Genomic DNA, 20,689 nt, shown 5'->3' with positions numbered 1-20,689 from the left:
ATATGGCACAGCTGTATGTTAAGCTTAATTAAAGGGTTAGTTCACCCAAAAATGAAAATTATTCCATAATTTACTCAAGCTATCCTAGGTGTATGAGTCTTTTTTCTTTCAGCCAAACACAATCAGTGTCATATTAAAAAATATCCCGACTCTTCCAAGCTTTATAATGGGAGTGAATGGTACCTTTTATTTTAAGCCCAAAAAAGCACATCCATCCATTATAAAATTAATCCATAATCCAATAAGAAAAATATCCACATTTATAACTTTATAAACTATAATCACTGGCTTCCGGTAACGGCCGTACGCGAGTCAAGATGCGTCAGGTCAGAGGTCACTCTTCTGCTGGAACTAGACTCGCCAGTCACTAGTCAATGGTTAAAGTTTATAAAGTCATAAATATGGATTTTTTATTTTATTTACAAAAACACTTCGCTTCAGAAGATATGAATTACTTTTATGATGGATGGATGCGCTTTTTTGAGCTTCAAAAAAAAGGTACCATTCACTCCCATTATAAAACTTGGAAGATCCAGGATATAACTCCAATTGTGTTTGGCTGAAAGAAGAAAGTCATCTACACCTAGGGTGGCTTGAGGGTGAGTAAATTATGGGATACATTTCATTCCTGAGTTAAATAACCCTTTAACAGCAGAAAGTTTCTGCAGTTCTGATGATGGTGTAGGTCATTTAAAGTAGACTGTGCCGCACCTGTCGTCCAGTGAGGTTCACACAGATGCGTTTGCGCAGGACTAGCTGCATCTCTGCAGGGTGGCTGAGCTGTACCACGGTGCGGACGGTCAAGTATACTCTCTGATCTGGGGCGGCCCCTCGACTCAGCTGCGGACATTCATGAACCGTGGAGTCCCAAGAGGCTTCGGCTTTCACCTGGAAGTAAAATAGGTTTTAATACATTCCTTCACAGACAACTAGTGAGCCTGCGAGAGCCTCCCGAAGATGCGTGGGTCACATTCTCACCTCTCCATCATAGTGTTTGACGATCTGAAGGTCAAAAAATTCATCCTCATCTTCTGAGCTGAGCATAGCGTCCCAGCCGCCTGCCTCGGGAACGTCTAGGTTCTCCTGAGAGCTGAAGTCATCAGCTGGAGGGAGGAAGAACAGAAACAAAGGAGGAACAAGTGTGAAAACGAGTGATAAATAGTGCTTGCAAATGGGAGCAATGGAAGAAAGGTCACAGAGGACATTGCTGTTCTTCAGCAGGCAGGAAAAACATACCGCTCAAGTCGAGGAAGAGCACTGGAATGTGAGTTTCCATCCCAGGTACTGGTACCCTGCCAAGACAGACATAAAATCAACACATGGCCCAAATACTCATGACTAAACATTTGTAAAAACTGTTTAACTGATACTGACATTCATTTCACAAACAAAGCCTTAAATCAAAATATCAATCTGTCAAAACACGTCGTTTAAGGATTATATCATCCTCCCTAAAAAGCAAACTGCATAAAACTAAGCTGACTTTTTACATTCAATTTCATTCAAACCTCCTCTGACACACAACATGTATACCAGCTATCTATAACATTTAATTTAACTCGCACATTTAAATGCACATTGCTCAGTATGGTAGCAGCAGTGTCGTACCACTCAGCAGGAGCTCCTGGTATTCCACTGCCAGCAGAGGGCACCATCACTGCATTTCTCTCCTCCGTGAGAGTCAGACGCCACTCAAGCAGCTGGGCCTCCCTCTCCACGTCATCTTCGGACTTATCTGGTCACAGAGAGAATCAACAATGTTTCCTCATTTCTATTTCACGCCATTTCTGCAGAGGAGGCCCTGTCATATATACAAATTTATCATGAAAATAAATCAATATATTTGTTGTGTGTATGCATTTAGTATGTATATACAGTGCTGGGTAGATTACTTACAAATTGTAGTCGGTTACTGATTCTAAATTACATGACAAAAATTGTAATTAGTAACGCAATTCATTACTTTACACATTTAAGGTAATATAATCGGACTACTTTTAGATTGCTTTTGACCAAACCCGTTTATCACATTGATTTGAAAAAATGAAGGAAAAAAATTAACTCTAGAGGAGTATTATGCTAAATATAAGCATTATATTGCATATTCATTGTATTTTTACTTTATATGTTAAAAGTAATATTTTTCAGTATTCAGTGTTTGATTAATTTGTCATTTTTATGACGCCCACCAAATTTAATTAAATAGAAACATAATTGTCATCCATTGTGTATTATTATGATGTTATTATTGTAAAGAAACTTCCTTGTGTAATTTAAAATGAAGTAGCCTACAAATCAGATTTTAACCTTTAATATTACAGTGATGTACCAATAATTTACAGCATTAGTTGAGAGAGATTTTTGTCCTTGAGGAAATTTGCGAGAACACATGTACTGTACCTGACAGCCCTAATTAATCAATATTGAATCGAACTGAAATCGAATTGAATCACAAGCTTGAGAAGCGAAATGAAATTGAATAATGAAATTTGTGTCAATGCCCAGCCGTATAAAATATCTATCCATCATTCCATCTCTCTATTCGTATTTTTTTAAATATTATAATAACATTGTACACTATAATGTATTTTTTTTATAAAACTTTAAGTTTAGAAAAGTTTAAGATGACTTGTTTTGTAACATTTGTTCGATCATGATAAATATAAGCAGAGCTGTCAAGAAACCAAGAGAGAACAATAATAGATCATTGTCTCTGCCTCTATAAACTTAAAACCTTCTGGTCACAAGATTTCTCACAGCTTTAGTGTTATGCTGAAAAAACATGCAGAAATAAAATGCTGACCAATTAATGTAGCTCTGATTTTAGCTACACCCCCACCCCAAAAGAACAATAAGGAACTATGTGGAGTGGGATTTTGGACCGATGCATGATTGTAATACAAATAGTAACAACAAACAGAAAAGCTCCCCACACAAGGACAGAAAACTAATATTAGCCACAAATTGAAGAGAGTAAAGCACTCTTTTGTAGTCAATTACTGAGCTGAGACTACAAAACAGTCAAATGTCTCTGTCTGTCTTTTTACCTGTTTTGCTGACCAAGGTCTGAAGATGTTGGTCCAGATATTCTTGTCTCTTAGTGAGAGCGGTGAGCCACTGACGCCGCAGACGCTCTAAATCACGCTCCTACAGGATGATGGACAAATGCATTACCACAAAAGTTGCTTTTGCTTGGCATCTTTTTTGCTAACTAATAGACCCTTTATGCCTTTAATGGCAAGGACAGTGGAGAAAGACAGGAAACAAGTGGGAGGGAGAGACAGGAATGCGATCAGGAAATGATGCAGACCGGATTCAAAACTGCACCTCAGCGGGAGCACCACAACACCACGAAAACTCATTTTCTATTGGAATATATTGTAAAATGTCATTTATTTGTGTGATAGCAAAGCTGAATTTTCAGCAGCCATTGCTCCAGTGTTCAGTGTCACACTTCAGAGATCATTTTAATATGCGGATTTAGTAAACAAATATTTATAATTATTAATATCAATGTTGAAAACAGTTGTGCTTCTTAATATATTTGTGGAAATGATGATACTTTTGTTCAGGATTTTTTGTATAGAAAGTAATAAAAAATATATATAAGATAATATATAACAATCAATCACTTCTGATATTTATTATAAACTGAAAATCAATGTCATAGATGTATTGCATCACAACCAAACATACCTGATAACTGTCCATTTCATCACCCTCAGGCTACAAAGAAAAACAATATAAACATTACAAACTCTGACAATATCCAGACATGATCCTGCTGAATGCTCAAGTGAAAAGGCATATTTACCTCTTGTGGCTCATTGTTTTTGGTCATCCGCACCTGCCTGATCTCCACACAGCCAACGGACACTCCCAGAATGATCTCTGATATCAAAGGCATTGTGCCGGAGTCCTGCACTGAACGTACCTCCACCTGAACCCGCCGAGACTGGCCCTGGGAAAGACAAACAAAAACAGGAAATGTTACACTATTTATCAGTTAATACCCCATGACAAAAACCCTGAAGCGAAATGTTAAACAGTGTAGACAGAATAAAAGAGCACAAGCAAAATACAGAGCACACGTCTAGGAATCATAAATCAATTTATAAAAAAAAGAAAGCATTTGCTCAAGGCAAGCATGCAAAAACACCTCGTTACTGTCTGTATCGAGCATGTGACAAAAAAAAACGCCTAAGCCTAAGGTAGTTCATGCTATGCTTTATTCTGATCGTAATCTGATCATAATATAACTATAGATGGCAGCAGTGGGCCAACATGCTTACAGTAGTGTAATTTCTAACCCTGCAGGAACATGAGGTGTCCTGACCTGTTTGAGCTGGAAGATGCCACCCGTGCGAATATCTCGCGCTGACACCACCTCCACGGGAATGTACTCTCCGTTCTCATTCAGCTCCAGAATCTGCACCCACATCTCCAACTTGCGGGTTACCTCACTCCACCTGAGGACACATACGAGTCAAACCATTCCAAAAAGCAGGAAGCCAATCATCAGATACTAGACGCCTAATGTTCTCTACATTTGTTCTCTATGTTCTCAAATGTTCTACATTTGTTCTCTATGTTCTTTACATTTGTATTAACATAATTGAACAATTGCAGGGGGGCTGAAGACAAAATTTTGTGTTCAAACCTGTCACGTAATGTGCGTGTTTTGGCCTGGATGATGCTGAGATCCCACAGCGCAGGGTTCCTGCCTGGATCAGCCTGTCTGTGTCCGAAAACCTCGATGGCTACAGCACCCTCTGTTAGATACTCAATAAACTCCTCTGTTACAGTCACAGCATGCTCCTACAGTACAGAGAGTATACCAAAAGTAAATGCATGTTAATGGTTTCTTAACTTCTATTATTGAACTAAAAGAGATGCACAATTCACCATAGTTTTAAAAACTGAAGTCAATATTAGTAATAATTCACAACTCTGCATCATTTAAACAAGCAGCATGTTCCAGGATCACCATTAGAGCTGTGATTGGTTGATAGGATTTCTAGGAGGGTAAAATACGTATCAGCTTGTAAAGGGATACGTCTTGATTCGTACCTTACAGCTGTCAAACACCACCATGCAGTGGGGGTCTTTGCTGCTGGAGAAGGAGGCAGACGGATCTACTTCCGGGGCAACAATAACAGGCTCTGCTTGGTCCCAGAAAGAGTACTGAGAGAAGACAAAATTGGACAGGTACTGTGGGAGACCTGTAGCCTGCAGGATCTTAATCTGTTGGAGAGACAGGAGTAAAATGTGTGGTCAGTACGATTTAAAAACTTTTTTTCACCAAGGACACTGTGATCACAACTGATTTCAACTTTGATAAATCATAAGACATGTTTCTTGAGCAACAAATCCGCATATTATAATTATTTCTGAAGGATCATGTGACTGGCTCAAGGCTGGAGTAACAATGCTGAAAATTCAGCTTTGCCATCACACCAATAAATTACATTTTAGAATGTATTCAAATAAAATACAGGTATTTTAAACCAATATTATTTCACATTATTACGGTTTTTACTGTATTTATCAAATAAATACAGCCTTGGTGAGCACAAGAGACTTCTTAAAAAAAAAAATATCGGGTAACACTTTATTAACACTATTTTAATGTGTCCTTGTTACACATTACATGTAACTATAAATTAGGCATAATTACATGCAACTAACCCAAACCCTATAGTAAGTACATGTACATTAATATTACTCAGTACTTAAATGTATAATTACACTATAACAGGGACACATGAACATTTTTTACACTACAATGCAAAAGTTTGGGGTATGATTTTTGGTTACACTTAATTTTAATGTAATATAATAAAATACACACACACACTAGAATATTATATTATTACAAGCATTATTATTATTATTTACTTACCAAAAACTTTAGTGACTTAAATGTTTCAAACCTTAAACACAAAGCCTGCTTCTGTTATTGTGAACTTCAGTACTCACCATACAGACCAGCTTGCGTTCCTGTACATCTGCATCCGGGCTTCCATCACTGTCATCTCCTCCAGCTACGCTATCATCAAACCCTCCTCCACCCATCCTCATTACCTCCACATGCAGTCGCCCGGCAACCTGACACCAGCAACAAGTGAACACAACACTTCAGTGGTCCGCTGGAAATGAACCGTGTCTCATGCTTGATTTGATGACTCGATTAGATTCAATTTCACAGATCAATTTGCACTTGATTTAATTTACATCCCACTTTTCCTTCAGAAATTAAACGAGTCAGTTATCATGAAATATTCACAGAGACAAACAACTGATCATATTTGCTGGCAGATCTGAATGCATCATCCTCACCTCTCCTTTCTGATTGATGATAGGAACTGCATATTGTAGCTTTACGTCATAGAACAGGCAGGAGAGGAAAACGTTGGCCACTCCGATTAAACTGTGGTTCACCTGCTCATCGAAGAAAGGGTCGGCTCTCTTGAAGTACGAGCGCATCACCTATGAGATAGAGAGCAAAACCGCATCTATAGCGTCACCTTTTCATTTTTATGGGACAGTAAAACTTCTGTGATGAAAAAGAGCATACAGGGTTGTCCTCGTCAAAGTCCTTCCACTCTTGGTAAAGGTCTCTCATATCCACCAGCCGGTTTTCCATCTTCTCAAGGGCCCAGATTTGCTTCCCTTTGCCTTTCCTCCTCACTTGAATGGCGGGTTCACTCAGGACAGCATCTCGCTACATACACAAACAAACAAAAAAATTTAACTGACTGCACCATCCTATGTTTCTCCTGTGTGCTGCTTCAAAATGTTCCTGACCTTCCTGTTGGCATTGAGGTTTGCAGCAGGGATCTGTAAAGTAACTCTGTACTCTGTTCTTTTGTCCAGCTCTTCAGCGATGAAGCTCGCCTCCTGCACTAGCAGATTAGCCCGTACGATCTGCTCCCTTAGTTTCCGCAAGCTCCGTGTCACCACCACCTCCCTAGCATCATCACAACAAGAGCGTTACAACAAACTCACCTTGTACCAAATTCCTCCTTGGGAGGGCAAAACACATTTGTTTCCACCAAAAATATAAAGCTCACCTCTCCTCACTCCACTGGCGCAGGCGGTGCTGGGCGTTGGGTGATGATGACATTCCTCCCTGGCTCAGTCTCTCCAAGCTGCGGTACTGCGGCTGCAAGGGCTGCGACTGCGGTATCTGCATGCTCTGCCTGTCTGGAGTCAGCTGTCTGCGCAGCTGCTGCAGCTCCTGCTCGTACATCAGCCGCTGACGCTCCAGAGCAGTCTTCTTCTCCTCCTCGTGTTGACGCTCCAGAGATTGTAAAACAGCCTGCATAGGGTCTGTTGGATGACAAAAACAGTAATGTTTTATACCATTTTGGAAAGTTTTTACTACTGTACCTTTAAGACTATGTAAATTACCTTGGTTTTGATTGGCTAACCTTTTCACATGTAAAATGAGTAAAATGCCTCCCTTAGATGTTAAATTAAATAAGTGTCCATATTTTTAATAGCAGCAATATGTTTTACTTTTTATTAGAGCTACACTTCTATTTAGAATTCGAGTCAATACTATTTTTTTTAAAGAAATTAATATTTTTTATTCAGCAAGGATGCATTAAATCAAAATTGACAGAAATATTTTGTAATCTTACAAATGTATTTACCATTTCAAATAAATGCTTTACTTTTGACTTTCACGCATCACGGTTTCCACAAAAATATCAAGTAGCACACAATGTTTTCAACATTGATAATATTAAATGTTTTTTGAGCAGCAAATGCATATTAGAATGATTTCTGAAGGATCACGTGATACTGAAGACTGGAGTAATGATGCTGAAAATTCAGCTTTGCAATCAGATTTTTTATTTTTTTTCCAGAGTTTTAAGATATATTAAAATAGAAAAACGGTTTAAATTGTAATCATTCCTCAATATTACTATTTAATATTTAACTGTATTTTTGATCAAATAAATGCAGCCTTGGAGACTTCTTTCAAAAACATTAACAAATCTTACAGACCCCAAACTTTTGAATGTTTGTGTAGATAAAATATTTCAAATGAAGTCATATTTCATACGTATTTGTTTTTAATATAGCTTAATGGATTAAACTCACCGTTGCTGCCCAAAGCTTTCATCATGACTTCAGTCTGAGCAAACTCGTAGCTGAAGCTGACCTCACTGGACACCTCGCTGGCCGTATCTCCCTCTCCATCCAGCTGCTCACTGCTATTACTGTTCTTCATGCTCCCTCCCTCACCCTCCTCTTCTTCACCCCTTAAGCGCCGCTTCGGTAGGTTTATTCTGAACAAAACGCAAATATAAAGAGTCTTCATAAAAGAAGATAACCATAATGCACTTTCCTGTACAAATACAGTAAGCCGCAGTGTGACATTCTTCAGTCTGGGGTAATAACACTGACCTGAAAAAGTGATTGTTTCCCCAAAAAATACGGTCACCATGGTGAAGCTGTTGCCGGCTAGTGACTGGAGATCCGTTCACACATGTTCTGCAACAGAGGCAACATTAGATTATTTAATATAACCTAAGATTTAACATTTACCTCAACAGAGACGAAGATTTGCTTGTATTTCAGCACTTTTTTTAATTCTTTAACTTATATTAACTTATCGTTTTTGGATAAATCCACCCGTCAAATGCATAAATGTAGTATGCATGCACAGTGCAAAGATAGCCTGTGGTTAAGCACTCTCCAGCTTTGGCTTTGAACATATGACCTTTTGGTTTACCCATCTCAAACAATTATAACACTCAATACATTACCTTGAGTTTCTGTAAGGGTTGAGAAAGACCGCTCCCTCAGGTGTGATGTTAATGACACAATGCTCTGCTTGGATGCCCATTCCACACAGCTGGATGTCCTGGGAATCTGCTGATCCAACCTTAGTGTGTTCCTGAAAAACATCCCAGCATCAACTGTTGTTACTACCACACAGACCATATCCATGAAGGCATGATGACAAAAACTTAACGGATGCCTTATATCAAGCACCAAATGTACCAAGACAGGCTCCAGGTTAATTATATTATTATACCATGATATTAATTACATTAGGCAGAAAAAAGATGATATACATTATTGTTGTCGTTTCTGATATGACAAGATAATAATAATAATGTATTTTCACTTTCAAGGACCTGTATCTATGTACCGGTATGTTTATTTTCAAAAACTTTCCAGGGCCTTGAATTTTTTTTTACGGATTCACAATTTTTCAAGGACCCGTGGGACCCCGAATAATTTAGTGAAATATTGTTGTTATTATTATTTATATAAAAAATATTTTCATATATTTTAAAATGTGATTTGTGTCCTGTGTTGGCAAGGCTGAATTATCCATGTAAAAAATAATTTTAAAAGCAAGTCTTTATTGTCACTTTTGATCAATTGAATGCATCTTTGCTGAATAAATGTTAATTATAAAAACGATATTACTGACTCAAAACGTTTTCTTTATTTTACATTTATGCATTATATATATATATATATATATATATATATATATATATATATATATATATATATATATATTTATATATCATATTTAACTAAAAAGTCTGCCAATATACAAAGCTCACATCAGAAACATTTCTAGTATCTTACAGAAAAAAACATCCTGGTTTGTGCAATACCTTTAGATAATAAACCAGTAGTTCATTAAGGGCAGGGTCAGCGTTGAGATTGACCAGGAAGCACTTATCTTCTCCAACCTTGATACCAGAAGATTGCAGAGAGATGCCAAGGCTCTCCAGCTGTTTCTGTCTTTCCTATGCAGAACAAAACCCAAAAGTGAGAAGAACATGAGTGTCCACTTCTGCTTGATTGATGGTGTTATGTCACATGAACTACAGAGTAACCAGACATAAACAAAATTACGGTCCAGACAAAACAGTGCAAATTATTGTGGCGGTTACTTGTGCAATTTCCTCAGTCTTCCTCAGCTTCTCTTCCCAGGTGACCGTCATCTCCTGTATCAATTTTTCAGACTCCTCCAGTCTATCCTTCAGCTCTGGCGCCTTCATAGACTAAGGAGGAACATGACAGGTTCCTAAAACATTGTTTTTGACTTTTTGCAACAAAACACTAAGAAAACTATAAAAAGTGTCTACCTCAGCCTGCGTCAGCTGATCTCGCAGTTTCTCCACCTCCTCTCGCAGTTCCCGGATGATCCTGGCGTTGGGGTCTTCGTTGACCACGGCGTGGTTGACGATGCTCTTTGCTCGGTCTGCATAGCGTAACGTTGACAGCGTCTCATCATAATTATCGGCCGCGGGGCTCACGGTGGCAACCATGGCAGTCCGACTGTTTCCACCCAGACTGTCCTGCGGTTACACCAGAAGGACAGACATTATACATTTAAGTGTGTGTGGCAGTGGATTGGAAAAAGTAAAAAAAATAAATAAAAAAAAAACTCTGTGGAAATTCTCTCTCCCAGTGTTTACCGGACAGAATGAGTGTTCATACCTTGAGCAGCCATGTCAGCACTGAATCTCTGTAGGGCACAAACTTGGTCTTGTTCTTTCCAGCGCCCTGGTCTGCCAGAGCTGAGATCACCAAACCCAGAGTGGTTAAAGACCTGTCCAGTGTGGAGAGGAAAGATAGAAATGGGAAAGAAATAAGTGAGAGAGAAACAGACCGAGACACAGAACACAGAGAAATATGCACCTACAGGCCAAAAATCCTTCACCAGATTTATAAACCTTTCTAAGAACAAACGGTGCCCTTAGATGAGGCCATTTTAACAAGACTGATTCTCCACAGTACAAAACTCCTCTCTCAGCCACAGGAAAAAAAGAACACCACAAATCAATGTTGCAAAATACATTCTTAGGTGACTAAAAGACACAGTATTAGAGAGGAGCTTCACACTGTAAATTAAGAGTATGTCTACATAAAAGATCAGATCAGTATTTCAACAGTTATTTTCCATGATATGTGGCCTTTAAAACTCAAAGCACCCATCCAACAGAAAAGGAAACGCCTCAATTCAGTGCCATAGGAAAACATTCAGGGGTGACTCAGATATTCAGAGACTTAAGCAAAAGACATTTTACCCAAAAAATTATGCATAAATAAAATTAAGATGATTTTTGGATCTTCTAATTATTACATTACATTATTATTAAATATGAATAATTATTGTACAATTATTATCATATAAATAATATATTTTATTATATATAGTATTATTTTAAAAATAGTTAAATGAAAAAATAATTAATATTAAATAGTAATTAATATATTATACTGAATTTAATGGAATTTATTCATTTAACATTAATAATTATTATACAATGTATAATATAATATAAAAAAAAATCCTAAAAATGATGTCCTAATGCAGAAAAGCTTAAAGGGATAGTTCACTTTAAAATTAAAATTCTGTCATCATTTTCTCACCCTCAAGTTGTTTCAAACCTGTATTAATTTATTTCTTCTGCTGAACACAAAGAAAGATATTTTGAAGAATGTCAGTAACCAAACAGTAGTCTGTACCCATTGAATTCCATAGTAGGAAAAAAAATACTATGGAAATCAATGGGTACAGTCTACTGTTTGGTTACCGACATTCTTCAAAATATCTTTCTTTGTGTTCAGCAGAAGAAATAAATTAATACAGGTTTGAAACAACTTGAGGGTGAGTAAATGACAGAATTTTAATTTTAAAGTGAACTATCCCTTTAAATGTTTTTTTTTGCTTCCTTTTTAGGTTTCAATTTCTTCAAACAAGTAATTATTTTTCAGAAAGCAATATGACCTTGTTCTTGACAGCTTCTGTAAGATTCATGCAAACCTTCTGTAGGTTGGTGCATTAAGTGAAAAAAGTACCAAGACAAAACAGACTAAATTAAAAAAAGACAAAGTAATCAATCATGCAAAATGAGACAAGAGTGCACACACTTGTTGATGTTGCTGCCTTCCTTGAGCCGCTCGCCTGCAGCGCCTGTCTTTGCAGCTCTCTCACTTCCTGCCAGGTCCACCAAACTCAGCTTACTCACCTTTTCCCCACTTGTCTGTAGAAAGAGAGAGAGTACAAAAAAAGAAATGAGAAATGCTGCTCAAAATGTAATACCAGCAAGCATACTTCTTACTGCGGAGTATACACCACCTACTATTTTTTAATAGTATGTCACATGACCTCATTACATGTCTCTTTCCATGAATGGCGCCTACCGCCTAGTTATTCTGGAAATAAAAAGCAAACTAACGGTGGCGGGAACTAATAATTAAAGGAAAAAGCAACATAATAATCCACTACTGAACATTTCCATGGTTGTCAAGCATCTCTGTGCTTGTGCTCCTTAGAAATCCAGGGAAATGGCTTCAAACGTTAAATTTGTGTATGAATGACCATGCTGGACAAATTCTGGTGAGCTGTCCTATATTACGAAGGAACAATGGCAAGAGAGGCTATGGCAGGCCATGGACAAGCATCCATTGTTCTCCTCTCTATTGCACAGCATTGGACCAGTATGTGGGGTGGAGTTCCTTTATATGGCCCAGCATCAGACCTTACTGTACACAATCCCCCTGTTTGAGCATCAGAGATGAGGTTTAATTGAGAAGAGACGCAAAGAGATGCGAGCGGGAGGCGAGAGGATATGGGAAGTTGTGAGGGGGGCTGGGAGCTGGACCGAGATTACAGTGCATTACAACAACAAAGAGAGTCCTTGTGTTGCAAAAGCTTCAGGCTCCAAATGCACATGGGCTGAGAATACAGAATCATATAGAGCCATAGTTCATTTGTTAATCTTTAATCAACTAACAGGCATATTCTGTACTTTTGTAGCATTTTATTTTCTCCCCCTTAACAAGTTACTTTTTAATTACCCATTTCCACCTTCTTGCTGACCATTATAATTAACAGGCTGTTCTTGCTACTGTAACTTTAACACTATGTGAATGACCTCTGCAAGTTAACTCCTCAGAACACCTTAGCACTTGCATGGCAACACCCTGACAACCACCCAGAACACCCTAGCAACCATATAGCTATACGTTTACCCCACAGAACAACTTAGCAACTGTTTAGCTATGAATTAATCACTCAGAACATCTTAGAAACTACAGAGCAACACTGACAACAACCCAGAACACCTCAGCAACCGTGTATCTATGAATTAACCACTCAGAACATCTGAGAAACTACATGGCAACACCCTAACAACCACCCAGGACACTCTCGCAACCATATAGCTATGCATTAACCCCTCAAAACATCATAGCAACTGCAAAGCAATCCCCTAACAAGCACCCATGCCCTAGTAACCACATAGCCATGCATAACCCTTCAGAACACCTTTGAAACTACATGGCAGCACCCTAACAACCCCCCAGGATACTTAACTATACTTTAACTTCTCAGAACACCTTAGAAACTGTATTGCAATGCCACGGCAACCATTCAGAACACTCTGGCAATGTAATAGCTACAGGGTAGCAGAACACCTTACCACTCAGAACACCTTACCAAACTCATAGCAACACTCAGACAACCATCCTAGCATCTACATTGCTTGCAACACATGAACCCCTTAGAATATATTAGCAACTGCATAGAAACACCCTGACACAACCAACCAGAAAAACTCGAAAAGAACTGCAAGCATTGGATAGTGGCGAGTCTGTGCAGCCAAGCAAACACAATGTAAAAATATATTTTTTTAACGTTTTTTTCCATTATACGTTTTAAACATTTTAAACAAACAAACATGGAAATCAGAGGTAATCCATTGCCCTTCCTTCTCCAGCAGTCGTGTATCCCCACAGAGCTGTTTGCATGGGAAACCACAGCATGCAAAAGGCAGCACTGATGACTGCTCTGGAAAAATACACACATCATTACTTAGATGGCTGAGCTGACAAACACACACCACATTCATAAGAGCTGGGCCTGGAGTGTGTGTACATGCAGTCTAATACTTTATCATTGCTCTGTTTTAGTGACAACATGCTAAGTTTAGATCTCTGCTGTAGTCTTGAGTGCACCTGTTGAGTAACCAACGCAGTCCAGGCTCTGATGAATTATAGATTAGGGACTGGACACGAGTCGAGTCAGGTAATCATGATATAAGCCACAAAAGAAAAGCGCAGTGACACCAGGACAGTGCCAGAAGAGATCAGTTGACGTCTAAACTCGGACACTCTATAATTTATTCATCAATTTTCCTGCTATTTGCATGCCTCTTCCCGTGCTCACGATAAGGCCGAAAAGAGAAGGTTACCGTGGGCCAGAGTGCACTAAATAGTAAAGTTCACACAATTAAATTCTTATTTACTCCAAACCTATATGCTATGATTGACAGTTATAGTCACAGAGATCTTTGCAGCTGAATCAATTAAACGACTTATACAACATTATAAATAGGAAAAAACCTTTAATGATTTAAGTGAACGGAAGAAAAGCAAGGGCGGTGTCATATAAATCTAAAAGGGAAAATTTTAGACTGAACACTGGACTGTGCCAACACAGGTCCACACAGCTGATAAAAGGTATTCAAATACATCCATCTATGAGATCATCAGGGCTGGACACAATGACTCCTCTCTCAACCTTCCCCTTCCTGCAGTACTTGGCTTTATTTCATGAGGACCTAGCAAGAACATTCAAGATCTGGGTTTTATCAGCAGACAGCAGAAGCAGGACTGTTCCCAAATTAAATAAGACAATTAAAGAGGAATGTATCAGGGAAACATGGTTTTCCTAGCTCTTAAAATAAGAGAGTTTGAGGACTCTGATCTGTGCAACACAATGCTCCCAAACCCAGGCCACCCAGACCATTTATAATAAGGAGCTGCAAAACATGTAAATCAGAGATCATGATTGTAGTTATGTGTTTTTATGATAGTTGTATGCAAGTTTTGAATAGATTAACATTTGACCACCCACATTTACATATCAATGTTTATTCATTATTCAGAAACTTGACCCAGCCTAAAAAAACAAACTATGCTGGTATGCATAGCCAATCATAAAGGATGTAATTTACATGCAAAAGTCTAAAAGGGTACACTAGCAAAAACTGTTGGGGGAAATTATCATGATTATGAGTTTTATGGTTCAAAAAAACATTGACTAACATTACAAGTGGACTTAATATAAAACGCTTGAAACGTAGAGTTTGACCCATTTAAGTGATTTTCCACATGTCTTATCTTGTATCTAAATCTTAATCTATGCAAATCAGTTTTGAGCTTCAGAACAGTGTGTTTAAGTGTGTTCTTACCCCTGAATGCAGGTCCTTCAGCGTGTGTGTTAGGATGATATTGAAAACCGCATGGGAGCGACTGCTCTCCTCATTCATATTGGTGGCCGCCACAGTGCGGGATTTATTCCCCTCAGACATCAAGGACTCTATGTCCTTTGAGTTGGAAAATGGACATGATTAGAATCTCAGATGTATTTTAAAGGTCAGAACAACTGCACACTTGTGTACACAATTATTTTTTGTTCAAAGAAAAGCAGTAAAGATGTCCTGAATACGGCTTCTAAAAATAAGGCATGCACAATATGCTGATGAAATACGGTTACTGCAAAGTAACCTGTTTTTAGGTTTTGAAATGACTTCCACACTGGAATCTGTGGAATACTAATGAATGGATTTAGGTTTGGAAGAATATGTTAATCCAAAATATTCAACAAATTTAATCCAATTAAATACAATATACTTCAGCATAATTAATAAATGAACAGGCAAAGGATATGCAGAAAAACTATTTTGAACAACAACAAAAAAATTATTAATCAAATTCTGCAAAAATCTGTGGAAATATTCTGCAAATTCTGTGCAGGCTTTTGAATGACTAAGATTTCCATAATACCAAAAACTTCAGCAGTGACACATGCAATCTCGTGAACTGACTACAAACATTCCTAAAGCTGGATTTGCTCAGCATGAACTACAGACACAAAGAGGGGATAAATGAACCACATGACTAACTGAATGACAGAATAGTAAAAAAAAAGGTGAAAGGTTAATGATTGTGTGAAGTGCATGTCATTCTCCCATTAAAGAAATCAAAGATTTTGTCACCTTGTAACTTTCAACCGCAAGTCTGGACAGACCATCAACATAAGGCCCCAAAACTTTATGTTCTCTCACTCTCAAGGCCTGTCGACTCCTGTGGGAACAAAGCAAACGGATATTGTGTAAGATCGACATTACCAGCAGAGTACAGCTCAGAGATTGATCATAAGACACAATAGGCTTCACCCTTTGGGGTCCAACAGGTCCCGGACTTTCTCGTTGTAGATTTCCATAAAAGAGACTTCTACGGTGAAGCTCTCTTCCTCTCGCTGGTGTTGTATGGTCCGGTCAAACAGAGAACTGCAGAGCCTGGGGATCAAACCAGGCTGGTCCACCGAACCCATCATGGTGTACGACTTTCCAGAGCCTGAGGGAAATTACATCACAGCAGACAAGAAATTATCTCATGCCACTTAATATAAATAATAATTACTTGAGTATATTACAAAAACGTAAACATTCAGCAGTACAATAAGAACAAAGAAACTATTTACAAACAAAATGGACAAATCAACGCAACAGAACAAAAAATATTAATTAAATAAATGTATTAGCAGTGGTATTCAGATACTGCAGACATAGTCTTCACTATATACATTAAATATAGATATTAAATATTATTAAAGCTACAAAAGTTATTCATTCAAGAGCAGTGAGTGATTTTATCTTTGATGCTTGATTAACATTAATTACACAGACTGAAGCAGTAATATTGGGCTGCTGTTACTTTAATACTGAATGCATGGGTCCAATATAGACTACTGTACACACGTTTCTTTTTATGAGGACACTTTTGAGGACGTTTTTGTGTATACCGGTAGGCTATTTGACCATTCAGGAGCCAATCTGAAGCCCACAGTATACTTGGCTTATGCGTGTTCATGTCTCGGAGCGCACGCACAGAAAGCCGCCTGGGAAACAGTATCTCTTTCGCGGCTTAATTTGCTTTTAATGACACTGTTTATAATCAGGAACGTCCTGCAGTTTAGCAACAGTAGACTGCATTTTACAACACTTATTCAGCTGATTCGGATGTTATGTTTAGCTTAGGGACGATCGAAAGCGCACCGCTGAATCGTTTTACCTCGTTTATCTTGTTTTCATAATCGTTGAAAGCCAAAATAGAAATAGAAAAATCAATAACGATTAATCACACAGCCCTAGTTCAGAGTGCTTTGAAAACATAAGCAATGGTCACTGTGTACAAAATATTACTCACCAGTCTGCCCATAAGCAAAAATACAGGCGTTGTAACCCTGAAAAGCATTGTGCAAAAGACTCTCCCCAAGGCACTGAAACACTACATCTTGACCTGTAAAAATATGATTGAATGACAATTAAGATGAAGTCTATAGGGGTGAATCTCACAAAACCTTAAAAGAACATATCAAAGTGATATTTCACCCTAAAATGACAATTGAGCTAAATTAAGGTCATGGTCCTAAAATAGGCTTCATTGAATTATTCTGGATGATTCGTCATGTGAAGGAGAGGATGTGTATGTAGAAAAGGGGAAAAACAGGAGAACGTAATGCATTTCAACAAAAACTGTAAACAAATATTACGTATTACAGAATATAAAACCTATAGATCTGATCCATTTGATAATGAGAACTGGGAGGTAAAAATGTCACTAAAAATAGGATTCATGGTACATGGTTAAAATTTTTGCTAAAAGACAGTATAGCAACAAAATACATCTAACTGTCAACAAAACTTTAATTATATTTTACGCAGACGCATAAAAAAAATTGTCTTAAAGCAAAATCATTTTAAGAATTAATTTTTGGAATCACTTTGTCTGTAATTGTATTGTAAACTTCAAGGTGACGCATTATAGATTTTCTGGAAAAACCTTGTTAGTACAGATGAGCTTGATGTGTAAACAAAACCTTATCTTCACCCGCACCAGCACAAGAACCATCATAACAAGATGATACAGATGAGATACTTGGTACTGAACCAAGAAATAAACAAAGTGGCTTCTTCAAGAAATGTTTGCAGAAACTGACCAGCAAACTTCTCTGTCTCCGACTCATCGATCGACCAAAAACAGTGGTCATAGGCGAAGGTCTTAAAACAGATAGAGAAATATGGTTACTTTGAGATTCCGTTTGTTATGCTCATATCAAACTCAAACTCATATTTTCATGATGCACTCATGTTTCGTTTCAAAGAGAAATGAGTGCTGTACCTTTGGCTGACCCCTGCTGCAAGTTGATCCAAGGAGAAGGTGCATATGGGAAAAAGATGGAAAAATAGAGCTTGTTGTTAAAAATGTATAAGAATACATGTAGAAATTCTAGAATATTAGATTATAGAATATAGAATATAATTAAATATAAAATAAAACCATGTTTATGTTAATGTGATATCATGACGATACCATTAACACCATGTTGTACATATACCAGGATTCAGTACCATGGTATTTTTAGAAGTGCAATAGTATATATCAGTATATATTTATATAGTACTCCAGATACATATATTTATACCATATATTTATTTATATGTATAACAACTAATATATATATATATATATATATATATATATATATATATATATATATATGAACTTTAAATATCCCAGAACATTAAAAAAAACCACACATTATCCAAATTCTAAGTCAAGTCTAAGTCACAGCTGACCAAAATAGCATGTCATCACCCTGAGCGCACTCAAACGGGAACTAGGAACTGCCGGCTCTGCACACAATCACACATCCTGAGCGAATCCATGTCATCAGTTGTACTTTGCTCAGTGGACCTGAACACAAACAGCCCGTCTCTCACTGAGAAAGCCTTGCCGTTTACAGGGTAAATATGCATTTGGAGCCCTGACTCAAATGTTGTGTTATCTGTAGAGGGCACCTCAATGGCTTTGCACAGCACTCTGTGAACACAATGACCTATATAAGCATTACTGACAGACTATGGGAGCATATTGAAGGATCCTAATCACTCGCAGAAGACTGTGCCTTTCCAGGCCCAATTAATTCAATTCAATTCTGATGTTGTTCTCTGGGTAATGAAAAACCCCTAATGCAAAATGCAAAGCTCTGTTCCAAACCATAATGGGCGGCCTAAACAATGAACAAAATTGAGGGAAAGTTCAGTTTTAAATATAAACTAAATATATATTTCAGTAAAAAGGCAACTGAAAATAGTTCATGCTATTTTACCCAATATTTCTTTGTATTATGAGTTTTTAATATAATAATGTATTAAAATAAACAAAATTATCAAAATTAGTGAAAAGTAGTATGTAAAAAAACACTTTGGAATACCATGCACTGATGAATCAATAAGCCAAGAAAAAAAGAGTGTATAAAAAGTAAATTGGGTCAATTTCAATTTCAAGCTGACTAAGAATCTCATAACTATTCGTTATTCTATGATGTGCAATTATTCCCTATTTATTCATGCCTTCTGCACATATAACTGAATCTTCAACAATGGCGACCCTTTTTATAATCCCAATCCAGAAAATCTACACCCATGAGAGTTTACGGAAATCACCGAAGCGTGTACATACAGCCAATGCAGTACACAGTGAGCAAACGAAAAAGCGAGGGATGGAAAGCTGGGGCAAAATATGCCTAGATTCAGTTCCAACGACCCCAGGCTCAGCTTGTCGTTTAAAATCAGGCCATGCACACTTGTGGTATAAGTAGTTGCACGATGACGTCCCCCCTGTCACACCACGCTGAGAACTGGGGGAGATGTTGGCCCTTGAAGGATGTGTCAAGCCGAGCTTCGTCTCAAGTTCCTGGAGGAGGGTTGAGCAAACGGGGTGGACAAACACACATGGCAGCTGTACATCTGTAACACTAAAAATAAGGTTTCGGAGTGACAGTTCCTCAGTTCTGACGTCGAAATAAAGATGTGGATATTCTTAGAAAATTATCCTGTCTCCATGCTATCGGTTTCCTAAAATCTTCCCTATCCTTTCATCTATCACTGCAGGGCATAAACTGTGCGTCATGGCTAACAGATTTTTCAGGGTATACAAATCAAATTTCAAGCATCGCAGGAACAAAATGCATGTTTTCCAAGACACCTAAAGGACAGATTACTAAATCTTAAGAAGATCTCCACCAAACCTCTACAGCCAAGAGTGCAGCCTGAGGTAGGTATGGGTCCAATCGTGAAGGAGTTCAATGGGTTGTGTGCTGCACCCAGACTGCTCGCGCTCGCAGCTCCCGTCGGTGGCACCTCCTTTCCCAAACAGCCGTTACAAGCCCTAGTGACTTTGGACCTTGTACTATCTGGCATAGCCTATACTACTATACCTCTGCTCACATCTTATCATATCTGATTCGCCGACATGACAAATACAATGACATACAGGCGCTGACGGAATGGACAAAGTACTGAAATTAATCATATTAATCATACTATCATCTTTAAATTATATTAACAGTCTTCATTATTCTGAGCACAATTGTATAGTTTTGAACATACAATGTAGATTAAATGCACTCTGCTAAACAGTCTACTCTTATACACGTAGGGTTGGGAAACCATTTTTGTGAATGGTTTGTTTGGTTGGTTTGTGTGAATGAATAAGTATGAATGAATAAATGATACAGTGATTTAAATTGAGTACCTGCATGGTCTTATTTGGAGCAAAAATACTA

General features: G+C 37.9%; 1 protein-coding gene across 3 annotated transcripts in view; it reads right to left on the bottom strand.

The window, feature by feature from the left end:
• Positions 1 to 20,689, bottom strand: part of kif13ba (kinesin family member 13Ba) — a 44,046-nt gene that overhangs the window by 8,639 nt on the left and 14,718 nt on the right. For all 3 annotated transcript variants that reach the window (XM_079632201.1, XM_079632202.1, XM_079632203.1), the window contains exons 3-31: positions 18,241 to 18,256; positions 18,059 to 18,119; positions 17,266 to 17,358; positions 16,233 to 16,413; positions 16,053 to 16,140; positions 15,246 to 15,380; positions 11,920 to 12,032; positions 10,483 to 10,594; positions 10,128 to 10,340; positions 9,933 to 10,043; positions 9,651 to 9,785; positions 8,781 to 8,911; positions 8,419 to 8,505; positions 8,113 to 8,300; positions 7,074 to 7,332; positions 6,808 to 6,970; positions 6,578 to 6,724; positions 6,340 to 6,489; positions 5,980 to 6,108; positions 5,071 to 5,244; positions 4,661 to 4,818; positions 4,337 to 4,469; positions 3,815 to 3,961; positions 3,697 to 3,726; positions 3,048 to 3,147; positions 1,609 to 1,735; positions 1,237 to 1,292; positions 979 to 1,103; positions 712 to 888 (exon numbers count right to left, since the gene is read on the bottom strand). In XM_079632201.1, coding sequence (XP_079488327.1) covers positions 712 to 888; positions 979 to 1,103; positions 1,237 to 1,292; positions 1,609 to 1,735; positions 3,048 to 3,147; positions 3,697 to 3,726; positions 3,815 to 3,961; positions 4,337 to 4,469; positions 4,661 to 4,818; positions 5,071 to 5,244; positions 5,980 to 6,108; positions 6,340 to 6,489; positions 6,578 to 6,724; positions 6,808 to 6,970; positions 7,074 to 7,332; positions 8,113 to 8,300; positions 8,419 to 8,505; positions 8,781 to 8,911; positions 9,651 to 9,785; positions 9,933 to 10,043; positions 10,128 to 10,340; positions 10,483 to 10,594; positions 11,920 to 12,032; positions 15,246 to 15,380; positions 16,053 to 16,140; positions 16,233 to 16,413; positions 17,266 to 17,358; positions 18,059 to 18,119; positions 18,241 to 18,256 — 3,739 coding nt within the window. The remainder of the gene's footprint in view (positions 1 to 711; positions 889 to 978; positions 1,104 to 1,236; positions 1,293 to 1,608; positions 1,736 to 3,047; positions 3,148 to 3,696; positions 3,727 to 3,814; positions 3,962 to 4,336; positions 4,470 to 4,660; positions 4,819 to 5,070; positions 5,245 to 5,979; positions 6,109 to 6,339; positions 6,490 to 6,577; positions 6,725 to 6,807; positions 6,971 to 7,073; positions 7,333 to 8,112; positions 8,301 to 8,418; positions 8,506 to 8,780; positions 8,912 to 9,650; positions 9,786 to 9,932; positions 10,044 to 10,127; positions 10,341 to 10,482; positions 10,595 to 11,919; positions 12,033 to 15,245; positions 15,381 to 16,052; positions 16,141 to 16,232; positions 16,414 to 17,265; positions 17,359 to 18,058; positions 18,120 to 18,240; positions 18,257 to 20,689) is intronic.

Source organism: Phoxinus phoxinus (assembly GCF_949152265.1).
Source record: "Phoxinus phoxinus genome assembly, chromosome: 13".
In the NCBI taxonomy this organism is placed as follows: Eukaryota; Metazoa; Chordata; class Actinopteri; order Cypriniformes; family Leuciscidae; genus Phoxinus; species Phoxinus phoxinus.
Note: the sequence above shows the minus strand (reverse complement) of the source record. Positions and strands in the feature narration are given on the sequence as shown.